The 17563-nt window shown below is 43.3% G+C and overlaps 1 protein-coding gene across 8 annotated transcripts in view; it reads right to left on the bottom strand.

Moving 5' to 3' along the window:
• Window positions 1–4084: 4084 nt before the first annotated feature.
• Window positions 4085–17563, bottom strand: part of LOC121005905 — a 47171-nt gene continuing 33692 nt past the window's right edge. For 6 of the 8 annotated variants that reach the window (XM_040438726.1, XM_040438723.1, XM_040438724.1 and 3 more), the window contains 3 exons: window positions 15760–15957; window positions 14630–14682; window positions 4085–4390 (listed from right to left, as the gene is read on the bottom strand). In XM_040438726.1, coding sequence (XP_040294660.1) covers window positions 14651–14682; window positions 15760–15957 — 230 coding nt within the window. In that variant the 3' untranslated portion in view covers window positions 4085–4390; window positions 14630–14650. Of the gene's footprint in view, window positions 4391–14629; window positions 14683–15758; window positions 15958–17563 lie in introns of those variants that run through there. The other 2 variants (XR_005779977.1, XM_040438727.1) reach the window with 2 other exon arrangements.

Below are 17563 nucleotides of genomic sequence, written 5' to 3'. Positions count from 1 at the left end.
TTATTTTCAATTAATTGAATGCTCAAAAAATGTTTTGTCTCACTCCCATTTCTTCTTGTTGCATGTTGAAGCTCTACTTGGAACCTTGTTAAGATCCAACTATGTAAAATAAGATTTTTTGCCATTTTTCAAGTGGTCTTAAACTTTTGATCAGGACTGTATATGTCATTTTATGAACCAAAAAATATTTTTTTCTTAGTCACAAAAATTTGCTAGGGTAATTATTCCATAGCCCAATATATATTTTTTTCACTCTGTGTCATTCACTCTCTATCATTGTGTAGACATAATTGCATTGGCAGCCATTTGGGGGAGGAGATCCCCTTTCAAGGTACATTTGGGAGAAACTTGGAGGCAATACCAGAGTCCTCTAGGGAATTGAGCACATTCGTCTCCACTGGGGTGGGGGTGCATTATTTAGATACCAAATTATTGTGCAAGAAGGCACAGTGGATCTGTTAAGGACAGTTAAACCTGATCAAGTCTCATTTGTAAAGGTGCATCTCAATAAATTAGAATTTCATCAAAAAGTTAATTTCTTTCAGTAATTCGATTCAAAAAGTGAAACTCATATATTCCATAGATTCATTATACACAGAAGGATCTAGTCCAAGTGTTTATTTCTTTTAATATTGAGGATTATGGCTTACAGCTAATGAAAACCCAAAAGTAAGGATCTCACAAAATTAGAATATTATAAAAGACCAATTAAAAAAATTATTTATAATACAGAAATGTTGGCCTACTGAAAAGTATGTAGAGTTTATGCACTCAATACTTAGTTGGGGCTCCTTTTGCATGAATTGCTACATCAATGCGGCGTGGCATGGAGGTGATCAGCCTGGGACACTGCCGAGGTGTTATGGAAGCCCAGGTTGGTTTGATCTTGGCCTTCAGGTTGTCTGCATTGTTTGGCCTGGTTTGGCTTATCTTCCTCATAGATTATCTATGGAGTTTAAGTCAGGGGAGTTTGCTGGCCAATCATGCACAGTAATAACGTTGGTTATTACACCAGGTATTGGTACTCTTGGCACCATGGGCAGGTGCCAAGTCCTGCTGGAAAATGAAATCAGCATCTCCATAAAACTTGTCAACCGAAGGAAGCATTAAGTGCTCTAAAATTTCCTGGAAGACAGCTATGCTGATTTTGGACTTGATATAACACAGTGGACCAACACCAGCAGATGACATGGTTTCCCAAACCATCGCTGACAATGGACTAGTTCTCACTGGAAGTCAAAAGCATCTTGGATGGCGTGTCTCCCCACTCCTCCTCCAGACCTCAATTTCAAAATGAAATGTAAAATTAGAAGAGATTGGCACTCCACTACCAGGATCACTGCGAGAAACAATTTCGTTCATATAAAATGTAAAAAATTTAAGTAAAAGGTAATGTAATGACAAAAACTAAAAACACACATCAAATGCCCAATAACGATGATTAAAAAAAGTGTGGTTATTAATCAATAAAATTAAGCAACTGATCTGGATGGTAAAGGACCGCGGATGGTGGTTTTTCTGGATCATTCCAGTTTATGGTACAGGATCTGCTGCTCAGGTTTTTATGTACACTGCATCCTCTGCACAATTTCTGTTTTGGTGGTCGGTGTACCTGCTGCCTTGTTTAACTCTCGGTGCGCTGATCGGATTCCTTTGAGGTCAGCTTCAGCCTGGTTTTCTCAGGCAGTGACACAATTGAAACTTTCGTGCAAATTAAATCAATATATATTTTAGAAGACCCCATGCACTGTGAACTTTGTAGATATATGGCCGCCTTCATGCAACTTTGCTTTTAACAGTGATTTTATGTCCTAGAGGTGAAGTGTTGTCATGTAAAAAATAAAATAAAACCACAAGTACAGAAGGAGGACAGCGAATTATAAACTGGTACAAAATGCAATTATTACAGAAAATTCCATTAAGTTTAAGATTTTCTTTTATTAATAGGATTAAAATAGCTCAAATGCAATATAATGTTGTATAAATCCATATTCATACGTAACATATAGAAAACATCTAGTATCTGACACAATTTACCTGCGCTATATTTGTACTTACATTGATTATTGGTTACATATACCTTGCAAAGTATTTTTCTAATTGCTCCTGTGCATTTAATGAAGCAACTTAACAAATGTCTAAAGCTCCTGTGCAGACATATGTGTCTCCATGGTTACAGACTACACTCTAACCCAGTAGTCTGATCCTGCCATCGCCACCAGACTAGTTAACAGTTGGTGTGTATTCTGTAACTGTCATATACACAGTGTTGTAGACCACTGAGGCCAGTGTAGCATGCGCTATAGTCATTGAGAGCTGAAGACGCCAGGTCACACCGTACGTTGTTTTCTGTCATGTTTCTATCATAAAACTCCAGACTTATTAAAATTTAAATAATATATATAATGTAGAAAGGCATACATACACCTTACAGGGATCTCTTGTATGTTTTATGTATAATGCATATAATACCATTTCTATTTTTAAGGAAACATTTTGCCACACTTTGATGGAAATTGTGAGTTGCAATACAACGCACAACCTGTGGAGAGGCTTGGTGTTGTTTCTTGGAGAAAGCAGCCATTTTCTCTTCCTGGACAGCCAGGACATTAAGGCCTCTTTCACACGGGCGTTGCGGGAAAATGTGCGTGTGCGTTGCGGGAACACGCGCGATTTTTCCGCGCGAGTGCAAAACATTGTAATGCGTTTTGCACTTGCCTGAGAAAAATCGCGCATGTTTGGTACCCAAACCCGAACTTCTTCACAGAAGTTTGGGCTTGGGATCGGTGTTCTGTAGATTGTATTATTTTCCCTGATAACATGGTTATCAGGGAAAATAATAGCATTCTGAATACAACATGCATAGTAAAATAGCACTGGAGGGGTTAAAAAAAAATAAAAAATAATTTAACTCACCTTAATCCACTTGATCGCGGAGCCGGCATCTCCTTCTGTCTTCATCTTAGCTGTGTGGAGGAATAGGACCTGTGGTGACGTCACTCCGGTCATCACATGATCTATCACATGATCTTTTACCATGGTGATGGATCATATGATGGACCATGTGATGACCAGAGTGACGTCACCACAGGTCCTGTTGCTCCACACAGCTAAGATGAAGACAGAAGGAGATGCCGGCTCCGCGATCAAGTGGATTAAGGTGAGTTAAATTTAAAAAAAAAAAATTTAACCCCTCCAGCGCTATTTTACTATGCATTCTGTATTCAGAATGCTATTATTTTCCCTTATAACCATGTTATAAGGGAAAATAATAATGATCGGGTCTCCATCCCGATCGTCTCCTAGCAACCATGCGTGAAAATTGCACCGCATCCGCACTTGCTTGCGGATGCTTGCGATTTTCACGCAGCCCCATTCACTTCTATGGGGCCTGCATTGAGTGAAAAACGCAGAATATAGAGCATGCTGCGATTTTCACGCAACGCACAAGTGATGCGTGAAAATCACCGCTCATGTGAACAGCCCCATAGAAATGAATGGGTCGGGATTCCGTGCGGGTGCAATGCGATCAACTCACGCATCGCATCCGCGTGGAATACTTGCCCGGGTGAAAGGGGCCTAATAGTTTCTGTACATGGCCATTTACTGCAGTAATAACATGATGCACATAACATCATTATCAGTGAATAATGGGGCACATTTATTAAGATTGGTGTTTTAGACGTCGGTCTGTATAAAGCCCTAAGTTGGTGTTGGTTCCGTCGAAGTTATGAAAAGGCGTCTCTTTCGCTAAGCTAAATGCTGACATGCAGGACTCTTAGTGAAGCGGGCACAGGCGAGAGCCGCTCCGCTCAGCTAATCCTGGCATAGCACATGGTTACAGGGTACCCATGTGCTGTGCTAGCATTTAGTAAACCTCCAGGGTGCACGGGCAGGAGCAGCAATGTGTGGTCCTGCCCGTACTCACTGCTCTGCGGCCTCATTGATAAAATGTGTTCTCCGTACAGAAAAGTGGATTTTAAGCGCACAGGGAACGGTGCGCTTTAGAGAAGGGGGGGGAGTCTATTAAAAAATGCCTTAGTAAAGTATATTACAAAAAAATGTTATTAGGGCATTAGGGACATGTTAACAAAAATATATTCAAATGTTTAGTTACTCTTTAAGCAAAAGTCAACCCTGTGGTTGGAAGTTTCATTTAACCCACATGTCCAACTAGGAGTTGAAAAAAAGTTATCTATGGTATTGATGTGGTTGCCCATTTAGTGTCAACCCAAATCTTGAGGTTTTGTCTGGGCAGCAATGGCATTAAAAATGACTTTCGTGTTGAGGAGGTGTCTCTGCAGTTATTTTCCTTGTGGATCTGTAAGTTCTTGAGATATGTGTATCTTCAGTCCCAACAAAATAGTAACTAGGAGGTTTTCAAAAGATCCTGAAAAAAAGGAAATGTTCAAGACTTCAAGATTTAAAGAGGTTCTCTGGTTTCATAATGATTTTTTTTTATCTGTGAAGACTATTCCAAACACTGCATATTTTTGCCCTGTATACCCGTTTTTCGTGTGAGTGCTTTGCTTTCCCTGTTCTTAGCATCACTGAATCCTGGCAGGATGTTTACATGCAAAACTTCCTGTTTTCATCAGCTTCCTTTTAGGTTTTCTAACCAATCCCAGCACACTCTGCTCTATAAAGTTTCTCAAGGCTTCCTACACCTGCCACACTGTTTTTCAAAGCACCCTCTACACTCCCCGTCTCCTTGTAAATTAGAAGGAGCAAGCCTTGAGAAGCATTACAGAGCAAAGCATACTGAGACTGGTTAGAAAACCCACAGGAAGTTGATGAAAACAGGAAGTGCTGCATGTAAAAGCCCTGCCAGGATGCAGCAAAGTGCTGATATGAAAAACAGGTTTGCCTATATGTTCAAAATATGTTCTGGTTCTCCAGACCCTCATAACATTCTAGGAAAGAAACGCAGCACTCCAGATGTTAATCAAACTCCTCAGCGTTTCATTGACATAAACAGTAGAAATATTTCAATCTCATTAAGGGTCTTTCTCAAGCTTGAGAAAGACGCATGGCTGTGAAATTAACTGAAAGGAGGAGTTACAGTCTCTCACTAAATTAGACACAGAGAAGCTTCTGATCTGGGGAGGTGGACAGCAACACAGTTGTACACCAGGCAGAACAGCCCTGGTGTAACGGTCGCGTACACACACACACAGGGGGGAGGGAAGTGACCACTGCGCTCCACCCTTACCCCTGGCCCTGCCTACTTGCCTCGCGAGTCCTAATGACAGGGGACAACTGGACGGCAATCCCTAACTTGGAGTAAGTGCAGGGATGACAGACAGACAAACAACAGGACGTGAACGGACCGAGTCAATACCAGGAAGGCTGCAAAATACAAATGGAGCAAGCAGAGAATTGTCAGGAGAAGCCGGGGTCATAAATACCAGGAGAGCAGAGAAGTACAAGAGGAGTCCTAAGAGAGTAGTCAGGTGGGAGCCGAGGTCACAATACCAGGATGGAAGCGCAGTACAGGAGGAGCAGGCAAAAGGATGGTCAGGGAACAGGATCAGGTAAGTATTCAGCAGTCCAACAAATAGCCAGGAACCTAGAAATTAACAGGCAACCTGTAGCCAGCAGGCTGCCTGTATTTATAGTGGGGAGTGAGGGTCATGTGACGTGGCCAGCGTCACATGACCGACAGACCAACTAGTCGAGCACCGAGTGATCAGCTCGGTGCTCAAGGCAGACTAGGAGCAGGGAGCCACCCAGCTAGTAAAGCCGCCCTGGGAATGAGGTCAAACACAGAACCTCATTCCAAAAGCTAAGCAACAGTTCTGCGGGCAATGGGGGACCGAGTGCACCTTCGGAACCCCGTGACAGTACCCCCCCCTTTTACGAGGGGCCACCGGACCCAAGACTTCAGGCGATGGCTTTTCAGGGTGTTCTAAATGAAATTTACGAACAAGTCTAGGAGCATGAACCTCCCTGGCAGGTACCCAAGATCTCTCTTCAGGTCCATACCCCTTCCAGTGAATCAGGTACTGCAAGGAATTACGCACCTTCCTGACATCCACTATTTTAGACACCACATACTCTACAGCATCATTAACAAGAAACGGCGGAGGCGAGGCTTTTGATGGTACTACCGGTTCAAAATATTTTTTAAGCAGAGATTTATGGAACACATTATGAATGTGGAATGACTCAGGCAGCTCCAACCTAAAAGATACCGGGTTAATCACTTCCGTGATCTTATATGGTCCAATAAAACGAGGAGCAAATTTTTTAGAAGTTACCTTGAGAGATAGATTCTTGGAGGACAACCATACTTTATCCCCAACCTGAAAGTTTACCCCCCTTGAACGTCTCCTATCGGCCTTGAGTTTTTGAGAACATTGAGCCTTTTCTAGGTTCGATTGAACCCGGGCCCAAACTGTGCACAGTTCGGAGGAGAGTTTATCCGCTTCAGGGTTAGAGGAGGAGACGGACGACCCAGAATGAAAACGGGGATGAAAACTATGGTTACAAAAGAAAGGGGAGACCCCAGCAGAAGAATTGACACGGTTATTCAAAGCAAATTCAGCCAACGGAAGGAATTTGACCCATAATTGCTGGTCATCAGCAACATACAACCTCAAGAATTGTTCCACAGACTGATTAAGGCGTTCAGTCTGCCCATTACTCTCAGGATGGTAGGCGGAAGAAAAAGACAATGAAATTTTACATCTTTGACAGAAGGCCCTCCAGAATTTGGACACAAACTGCACACCCCTGTCAGAAACAATATTTTCCGGGATGCCATGTAAACGAACAATCTCTCTCACAAAAATAGACGCCAGGGTTTTAGCATTCGGAAGTTTAGACAGGGGAATGAAATGAACCATCTTGCTAAATCTATCGACCACTACCCAAACCACAGTCTTACCCTCCGCCAGCGGTAGGTCAGTTATAAAGTCCATCGAGATATGGGACCAGGGTCTACTGGGAATGGGTAGGGGTCGCAGGTTACCAGCAGGGCGAGTCCTAGGTGTCTTGGACCTGGCACAAACCTCACAGGCTGACACGTAGGACTTGACATCCCTAGTTAGAGTGGGCCACCAATAAGATCTAGAAACCAGATCCTTAGTGCCCTCAACACCCGGATGTCCACAAAAGGCAGAATCGTGACACTCACCCAACAGCTGGAGACAAAATTGTACGGGAACAAACAATTTATCTGTTGGGGTGGATACCGGTGCCAGATGTTGTTCAGACCTAATGCGAGCCGAGATATCCTGGGTAAGAGCTGCTAAGAAGATTTTTGCTGGTAGGATGGATTCAGGTGGTACCTCAGTAGGTTGTTCACAGTTTGAACATAATCCTGTTCAGGGGAATAGATTGTAGAATGAGGTTGTATAACGACAAATTCACAGAACTACCACCATTCTAAAATATAACCTTTATTATTTATTATATAAAAGTAGTAACACCCTTTTTTATATATATATACAAAATATTAAATAACAAATGAAAAAAGGAAATGGTAAAGACAAAAAGGTATAGGTCTGGTAGTAAGATCTTACTAAGATTATTTGATAGGGGTAGACGTAGATTAATAGGGGCCTAATGGGATATGTGTCCCTATATCTAGCCCTAATGTAAGATGCCCTACCTAAGTACGGAATAGCCGCCCCGATAGGGGCGATCCCGTTTCTCGTTCCTCCTGGTGACCCTGGAGGACCCTGTAGGGGAGGAGGAGCTGCCCTAATCGACGACCTATACTAAAGTACAAAAATAAATAAATAGCAATATAAGTACCAAACAATAGTGACGGTGAATATCCAAGTGAAAAATAACCAAAAAATAGAAAGAGATGCTCAAAACCGTCCCTACGCGTTTCGCCTGGTTGTTATCAGGCTCATCAGGGGACAAAATTGATCATGGAAAACCCAACACCAGAGTACCTAATAAATTATTATAATATATACACTTTAATTCATTTATTTTTGATTTTCAATTAATTTTTGATAATTCATAAAATCATGATAAAGAGCCACTGGTTTTAATAAACAAAGATGTGTATCAGCCTCATAATTAGTAGGCAAGTCCCAAAGAAATTTATATCATGCCTATTAAGGGTTTGAGAGATGGGGTCAAAAAGATGTATAGTCCAATCGGGACTGACTCTTCTATCTCAAAATCCAAAATATGGCTAAATACCGATATATCAGTTTACAGATGCACACTTATATCCCATATAGACTATTAGTTTATAGTAGGGTTGTCCCGATACCACTTTTTTAGGACCGAGTACAAGTACCGATACTTTTTTTCAAGTAGTCACCGATACCGAATACCGATACTTTTTTTAAATGTCATGTGACCGTTTTGGGGGATCTGTGGATCTGTGGATGACGCACTGTCATGTGGGGGATCTGTGGATGGCACTGTTATGGGGGACCTGTGGATGGCACTGTTATGGGGGATCTGTGGATGGCACTGTTATGGGGGATCTGTGGATGGCACTGTTATGGGGGATCTGTGGATGGCGCTGTTATGGGGGATCTGTGGATGGCACTGTTATGGGGGATCTGTGGATGGCACTGTTATGGGGATCTGTGGATGGCACTGTTATGGGGGATCTGTGGATGGCACTGTTATGGGGGATCTGTGGATGGCACTGTTATGGGGGATCTGTGGATGGCACTGTTATGGGGGATCTGTGGATGGCACTGTTATGGGGATTTGTGGATGGCACTGTTATGGGGATCTGTGGATGGTACTGCTATGGGGTGGGATATCTGTGGATGGCATTGTTATGGGGATCTGTGGATGGCACTGTTATGGGGGATCTGTGGATGGCACTGTTATGGGGGATTTGTGGATGGCACTGTTATGGGGATTTGTGGATGGCACTGTTATGGGGATCTGTGGATGGTACTGCTATGGGGTGGGATATCTGTGGATGGCATTGTTATGGGGTGGGGGGATCTGAGGATGGCATTGTTATTTGGTGGGGGATCTGTGGATGGTGCTGTTATAGGGGATCTGTGGATGGAACTGTTATGGGGAGGATCTGTGGATGACACTGCTATATGTCATCCACAGATCCCCCTCATAACAGTGTCCCCCAATACACCGGGCCCCGCCGCTCACCGAAGTATTTATAAACGTGAATCCTTATCCTGTTATTAAGTTGAACTAACGCTGCCCTCTCCCATGTTCCCCTGTATCCCCACAGCACTTACTTAAGCTTCCATAGCAGGCAGAGCGGACGGCACCAGTAACGTCACTCACTGACGTCGCGCGTCTGCTCCGCCTGCTTCATTCATAAAGTGGGCGGAGCAGGCGCTCGACGTCAGTGAGTGACGTTACTGCTGCCGTCCGCTCTGCCTGCTATGGAAGCTTAAGTAAGTGCTGTGGGGATACAGGGGGATACAGGGGAACATGGGAGAGGGCAGCGTTAGTTCAACTTAATAACAGGATAAGGATTCACGTTTATAAATACTTTGGTGAGCGGCGGGGCCCGGTGTAAGAGTACAGTGACTGCACCGGGCCCCGCCCATAGTTACGGACTCCAGCCCCTCCTCTCTCCCGATGCTGCATCTTTGCCGGGCCGCAAAAATATTCATTGCGGGAAAAAAGTATTCTATTTATGTATCGGGGCGGGGTATCGGCGGCTGAGTACCGCCGAGAAAACTCGGAATCGATACCGATACCGATACTAGTATCGGTATCGGGACAATCCTAGTTTATAGTAAAACCAAAGAATTTAAGGCAATTATAAAACCTAAGTGGTATAGAGGTATAGCCGTCTGCTGTGGCATGAAGATCACCAATATTAGGCCAGTTACACAGTATATAGGGGATCACACATCTAATATCAATGCATAATACAGCATTGACAATGGTCAGATAGCACTATCATGATGAGCGATACTTGCCTTCCCCAGAGAGAGCTGATGGGCCAGTGGCGATAACCATGGATGAGGATGCCAGTGCCTGCTGATGGATTCGAGTGGCACTAAGATGTGCTGGCGTCCGGTCGATAGGATAGCCTATCGACCGGACGCCAGCACATCTTAGTGCCACTCGAATCCATCAGCAGGCACTGGCATCCTCATCCATGGTTATCGCCACTGGCCCATCAGCTCTCTCTGGGGAACGCAAGTATCGCTCATCATGATAGCGCTATCTGACCATTGTCAATGCTGTATTATGCATTGATATTAGATGTGTGATCCCCTATATACTGTGTAACTGGCCTAATATTGGTGATCTTCATGCCACAGCAGATGGCTATACCTCTATACCAATTAGGTTTTATAATTGCCTTAAATTCTTTGGTTTTACTATAAACTAATAGTCTATATGGGATATAAGTGTGCATCTGTAAACTGATATATCGGTATTTAGCCATATTTTGGATTGTGAGATAGAAGAGTCAGTCCCGATTGGACTATACATCTTTTTGACCCCATCTCTCAAACCCTTAATAGGCATGATATAAATTTCTTTGGGACTTGCCTACTAATTATGAGGCTGATACACATCTTTGTTTATTAAAACCAGTGGCTCTTTATCATGATTTTATGAATTATCAAAAATTAATTGAAAATCAAAAATAAATGAATTAAAGTGTATATATTATAATAATTTATTAGGTACTCTGGTGTTGGGTTTTCCATGATCAATTTTGTCCCCTGATGAGCCTGATAACAACCAGGCGAAACGCGTAGGGACGGTTTTGAGCATCTCTTTCTATTTTTTGGTTATTTTTCACTTGGATATTCACCGGCACTATTGTTTGGTACTTATATTGCTATTTATTTATTTTTGTACTTTAGTATAGGTCGTCGATTAGGGCAGCTCCTCCTCCCCTACAGGGTCCTCCAGGGTCACCAGGAGGAACGAGAAACGGGATCGCCCCTATCGGGGCGGCTATTCCGTACTTAGGTAGGGCATCTTACATTAGGGCTAGATATAGGGACACATATCCCATTAGGCCCCTATTAATCTACGTCTACCCCTATCAAATAATCTTAGTAAGATCTTACTACCAGACCTATACCTTTTTGTCTTTACCATTTCCTTTTTTCATTTGTTATTTAATATTTTGTATCTATATATAAAAAAGGGTGTTACTACTTTTATATAATAAATAATAAAGGTTATATTTTAGAATGGTGGTAGGTCTGTGAATACCTCAGTAGGTTGAAAAGCCTGGAAGCTCCGAGATAATGCGTCCGCCTTCACATTTTTACTTCCCGGCCTGAACGTGATGGAAAAATCAAAACGAGTAAAAAACAGAGCCCATCTGGCTTGACGGGGATTCAACCTCTTAGCAGACTCGAGAAACATAAGGTTTTTATGGTCAGTGGCAACAGTTACGCAATGTCTTGCCCCCTCCAGGAAATGCCTCCACTCCTCAAATGCCCATTTAATGGCCAGCAGCTCCCTATTCCCTATGTCGTAGTTTCTCTCCGTGGGAGAGAATTTCCTGGAGAAGAAGGCACATGGTCTCAGATTAGTGAGGCTAGCAGGACCTTGTGAAAGGACTGCTCCTACGCTGTCCTCGGACGCATCCACCTCCACAATAAAAGGTTTCTCCTGATCAGGCTGGATCAGAATGGGAGCGCTACTAAATGCCTTTTTTAATTTTTCAAATGAAGAAATGGCCTCAGTAGACCAATTCTCCAAATCCGCCCCTTTCTTAGTAAGGTCGGTCAACGGTTTAGCAATTACGGAAAAATTCATAATAAATTTACGATAGTAATTGGCGAAACCTAAGAACCGTTGTAAGGCCTTTAAGGATGAAGGTCTTACCCATTCCTTAATTGCTAGTACCTTACCAGGATCCATCTTGAAGGCGTGAGGAGTCAGAACATGCCCTAGAAACAGAATCTCCTGTACACCAAAGACACATTTCTCTTGTTTAGCGGATAGCTGATTCTCCCTCAACACCTCTAATACTTGTTTAACATGAGACACATGGGATTCGAAGTCAGGAGAGAATATCAAAATGTCGTCAAGATAGACAATAACAAATTTTCCTAAGTACTCCCTAAGAATGTCATTCATGAAGTTTTGGAACACAGCTGGGGCATTGCTGAGACCAAAAGGCATCACTTGATATTCAAAGTGTCCTACCGGAGTATTGAACGCCGTCTTCCATTCATCTCCCTCCTTGATTCGGATTAGATTGTATGCCCCTTTCAGGTCAATTTTGGAAAACCAGGTTGCCCCCAGAACCTGGTTAAATAAATCCGGAATCAATGGGAGGGAGTATCTATTCTGGACAGTGATTTTATTTAATCTCCGGTAATCGATACATGGCCTAAGACCACCATCTTTTTTCTTAACGAAGAAAAACCCCGCCCCCATAGGAGAGACAGAAGGTCTAATATGCCCTTTACCAAGGCTCTCCTTAATATAATCTTCCATGGCCTTGCGTTCAGGCATAGAAAGATTATAAATTCGTCCTTTAGGAAACTTGGCCCCCTCTACTAGCTCTATGGTACAATCATAAGGTCTATGGGGGGGGTAGAACCTCCGGGGTTGGTGATGAGAATACATCAGAATATTCTCTAACAACAGAGGGTAAAGTATCAGACTTTACTGAGACCCCAGCCTGTACCACGGACAAGCATGAGTCACACTTAGGCCCCCATCTCACCAACTCCCCATTGGACCAATCTATAGTGGGGTTATGTAGTCGGAGCCAAGGCAACCCTAGTACCACCTCAGCAGGTAGGTTCTCCAGGACTAGAAGCGAACATCTCTCTGAGTGGCACACACCCACGGTTAGAGAAATCTCCGAGGTACATAAGCTCACCGTACCACCAATAAGAGGAGTAGCATCAATAGCCATGACATGGATAGGAGTTGGTAAGGCAAACATAGGAATACCCAATCTTACAGCATACTCAGAGTCAATAAAGCTAGCCGCTGAGCCAGAATCAATAAAGGCCTTACCCGGCCATTTATCTACTCCCAGAGAAATCGTAATGGGTACCGAAAGCTTACATTTAGAAAATTCAGGGTGTACCTGGTCTTTAGGTTGCCTTGTCTTAAGAGACTTGACAGAGAGGACCTTCTTAGGACACTGGTTGATCCAATGGTCAGGATCTCCACAGTAAAAGCATTCTCCACGTCTGCGGCGAAGATTCCCTCGGGTCATGCCAACCTGCATGGGTTCCTCGGTGGAGACCTCAGCATTGTCTCTGGGATAGGCCTTTGGCTGGACCACCATCTGGGAAGAGAACTGTTGTTCCTGTCGTCTCTCTCTAACCCGTCGGTCAAGTCGGACAACAAGGGTCATCATCTCCTCTAAGGTCTCTGGAAGTTGATAACTGACCAGAAGATCCTTTAATTTATCAGACAGACCTGACCTGAACTGACTCTTCAGGGCTGGTTCGTTCCATCTTGAGGGGACACACCACCTTCTGAATTGGGTGCAATAATCCTCCGCTGGTAAATTGCCCTGAACCAGTGCCTTTAGAGCCGTCTCGGCTACTAGAGCCCTGTCTGGTTCATCATAGAGGGTACCCAAGGCCTGAAAGAACCCCTCCACAGAATATAAACAACTGGTGCCAGCAGGTAAAGAGAACGCCCAGTCCTGGGGATCACCCTGTAATCGGGAAATTATAATGCCCACGCGTTGACTCTCGGGGCCAGAGGACACGGGGCGCAAACGGAAGTAAAGTTTGCAACTCTCCTTAAAAGAGAGAAACTTCCTCCGGTCTCCAGAAAAGGGTTCTGGGAGCTTAATCTGGGGCTCAAAATGCGGACTGGAGGCCTGAGGAGTGGAAGAACCTTGCCCTAACTCAAAAGAACTGAGTTTTTCCCCTAACTCCTGCACCCTCTGCGTCAGATTAGAGACATGGTCAGTCAGGGTCACCAGAGGATTCATAATACAGTGGTTATTGGGCCTGTTAATCTGTAACGGTCGCGTACACACACACACAGGGGGGAGGGAAGTGACCACTGCGCTCCACCCTTACCCCTGGCCCTGCCTACTTGCCTCGCGAGTCCTAATGACAGGGGACAACTGGACGGCAATCCCTAACTTGGAGTAAGTGCAGGGATGACAGACAGACAAACAACAGGACGTGAACGGACCGAGTCAATACCAGGAAGGCTGCAAAGTACAAATGGAGCAAGCAGAGAATTGTCAGGAGAAGCCGGGGTCATAAATACCAGGAGAGCAGAGAAGTACAAGAGGAGTCCTAAGAGAGTAGTCAGGTGGGAGCCGAGGTCACAATACCAGGACGGAAGCGCAGTACAGGAGGAGCAGGCAAAAGGATGGTCAGGGAACAGGATCAGGTAAGTATTCAGCAGTCCAACAAATAGCCAGGAACCTAGAAATTAACAGGCAACCTGTAGCCAGCAGGCTGCCTGTATTTATAGTGGGGAGTGAGGGTCATGTGACGTGGCCAGCGTCACATGACCGACAGACCAACCAGTCGAGCACCGAGTGATCAGCTCGGCGCTCAAGGCAGACTAGGAGCAGGGAGCCACCCAGCTAGTAAAGCCGCCCTGGGAATGAGGTCAAACACAGAACCTCATTCCAAAAGCTAAGCAACAGTTCTGCGGGCAATGGGGGACCGAGTGCACCTTCGGAACCCCGTGACACCTGGCCTTTAATAGTCAGAAGAATATATAAGCTGATGTAGAAGACACTTACCTGCTGCCAATCAATATGGATTCAGACTTGTATAAGTTGTTCCTTTTGGCTTCCTGGTTTAAAGACAAAAAAAATAAAAATCTCACGGATGGATATAGGAATTAAGGTGGATATACATGTACAAATAATCGGTAAGATTATTGGAAATGACCGTTCCTGCAAACGCTTGTCCCCGATAATCTGGCCATCTAAATGTGCCACCGATCACCGAAGAACGAGTGAAATGCTCCTTCATCGGGTGATACTGTAATTTGTGCAGGCACTCCAATCATTGTTCCTGGGCAGCAGATTGTGCTATCTAAACATCTTCTGTCCAGAAACAATGCAGCAGTATGGGGACCAGCGATCACAATAGCGATCCCTCATACTCAAACTGTGAAGGAGATTGTGGCAAGTAAATACAGTGGTCTTCTTCACTGAACGAGCAGCCGGCTGTCAGGAAGGAACACTTCCTTCCCGACAATCGGCTGTTCCATCGGCCCATGTAAACCTAGCTTCACAATCCAGTAAGATAAAACAGTATGAACAGCTTCTCCGAGGCCATTATCAAAGCTGAAATATCACTATTTCTGATTTCCTAAGTCATGATCTGAGCCAAATTCTTAATCGATGCCAAAATTTATCAATGTATATTTATTATTTTTGTGCATTTTATTTTGAAATAGCGTCTGTGTACGCTGCACAACATATGTATAATCATTTCCGCCATATTTTAGAGCCACTTGCTCCATGCATGTTGGCTTGTAAAAGTGGGCATGTCTTTAGATACATTTATGAAGTCTTTTCTCCAGTTGGGAAAAGTGCCATCATTTTAGCCAGTGTTAAAGTTAATAGCATTGATGTATATTAGGATAGATTTATTAATTAGGGCACGTGATAAATTTGTTCCAGCATTCAGTGAATGTCAATAAAATTTGTTAAGCTTTAGCTAAAACGATGCCACCTTTGATAAATGCACCAGCTGAATCTCTGTAAGGAGAACCAATGACCCCCAAGATCTATAATAATGGTCATTCCAATAATGTCCATATAGTAGGTCACGCACACATTATACTAGTGTCTCATAGTAGTGTCCATATAGTTTCCTAAGCCTATATTTGCTACATCTACAGAATGGGAACAGGACTCACGTGAATATGAAACAGCAATGACAATGACCAAGATTACAAGGAGAAGGGGACCACAGATGATTAGCACCAAGTTGTTCCATTCTCGAGCTTCTCGGGTCACTGATGTCAGGATATATTGAGGAGAGATGAGATGCTCATGTCCACTATCATGATCTTTTTGATCCGGCTCAGAATCTTTTTCTGGGACTGCAGAATCATCTGAATAGAAAGAAGAACCATATTAAGCATCAGACACTAAAGAGTGGCAACACCAACAAGAAACCCAATGTCATATACCTTCTCTATACATTCTTATTTGAAAACTGGGGAAATCCCTTGGACCATGTCACACTCCGATAGCTGTATCTCTTAAGGGGTTAAAGGGGTTATCCAGTGGGGAAAAGTTTTAGGAAAGGAGTCCAAGTGAGTTAAAGAAAATAATAATAAATGAAGTGATACTCAACACAATGATCCTCCCACCTCTCCCATTCTGATGCTTACTGAGTCCCATGATGGCCTCTACTTCCTGGTCCTGTCTTGATACACAGGAAATGCTCAGCCAATGATCACCACTGCGCTCAGACATTTTCTGTGTGCCTTGATAGGACCAGGAAGCAGATAACAAAGGTTGACAGAAGTAGTATTGGAACCGCGCTGCTCATTCAAATAAGACCTTTTCTTTCGGTGCACATATCCACATGGCGAGACACAAGACAAAGATACTCTCGTTGTTTGTTCCACAAGCTTCTAGAGGATTCTCTATGGAGTATCAAAAATCACACAATAGTAAAGTACCTCCGATGCATTTAAAATAAAGTGGTTTTATTATACTCACAAGCATGTTAAAATTGCCAGCATATCATAAAATTTGATGCGTATATCACAGCCTGACCCGGGTTTCGCACAAGGCTTCGTCAGGGGCGATATCTAAAGTTCCTCTGCGGTAAGTTTGTTATATCTAAACCATCCCCCAATACTTGAACTTGCGGAAAGATCCACCCGAAACCACACTTAAAACAAGGGAGTTAACCCTCCATAACCTACTTACTTATCCCACATACCTAGAAGATAATAGCTGCATCCCTCTCATAGAAAACATCTATAAACATTTTTTCAATTCAGTATAACGACGTCAATCTAAAACAATGTATAAATATAAAAGAATAAAATACATACAGCATTATTACAACTACCATTTGCTTTATCTTCACGCAACCCATTCATTAAAGGTCACATGTTCTAGTTGGGCAATAGAGACAGGTGATCGTTCTTCATTCACAGTATGGTCGCATGTTTAAACTACAACTGCATAACCCTCCTCCTACACAACAGTAGTCACGTGTTTAAAGCGCCCAATGGATACATAGTATTACTCTTCATTCGTAATCTCATCCCTTCTCTGCGTTTCCATATAGAAGGTTGTCCTAGTTCACACCTATTTGCTTCATTATCTCTCACGTATTTCCTCTACAGTGCCCGATATACAGTGGGATGCTAAAGTTTGGGCAACCTTGTTAATCGTCATGATTGTATAAATCGTTGGTTGTTACGATAAAAAATGTCAGTTAAATATATCATATAGGAGACACACACAGTGATATTTGAGAAGTGAAATGAAGTTTATTGGATTTACAGAAAGTGTGCTATAATTGTTTAAACAAAATTAGGCAGGTGCATAAATTTGGGCACTGTTGTCATTTTATTGATTCCAAAACCTTTAGAACTAATTATTGGAACTCAAATTGGCTTGGTAAGCTCAGTGACCCCTGACCTACATACACAGGTGAATCCAATTATGAGAAAGAGTATTTAAGGGGGTCAATTG

This window comes from Bufo bufo, chromosome 6 (genome assembly GCF_905171765.1).
Source record: "Bufo bufo chromosome 6, aBufBuf1.1, whole genome shotgun sequence".
Taxonomy (NCBI): Eukaryota; Metazoa; Chordata; class Amphibia; order Anura; family Bufonidae; genus Bufo; species Bufo bufo.
This window is presented reverse-complemented; position numbering and strand designations above follow the sequence as displayed.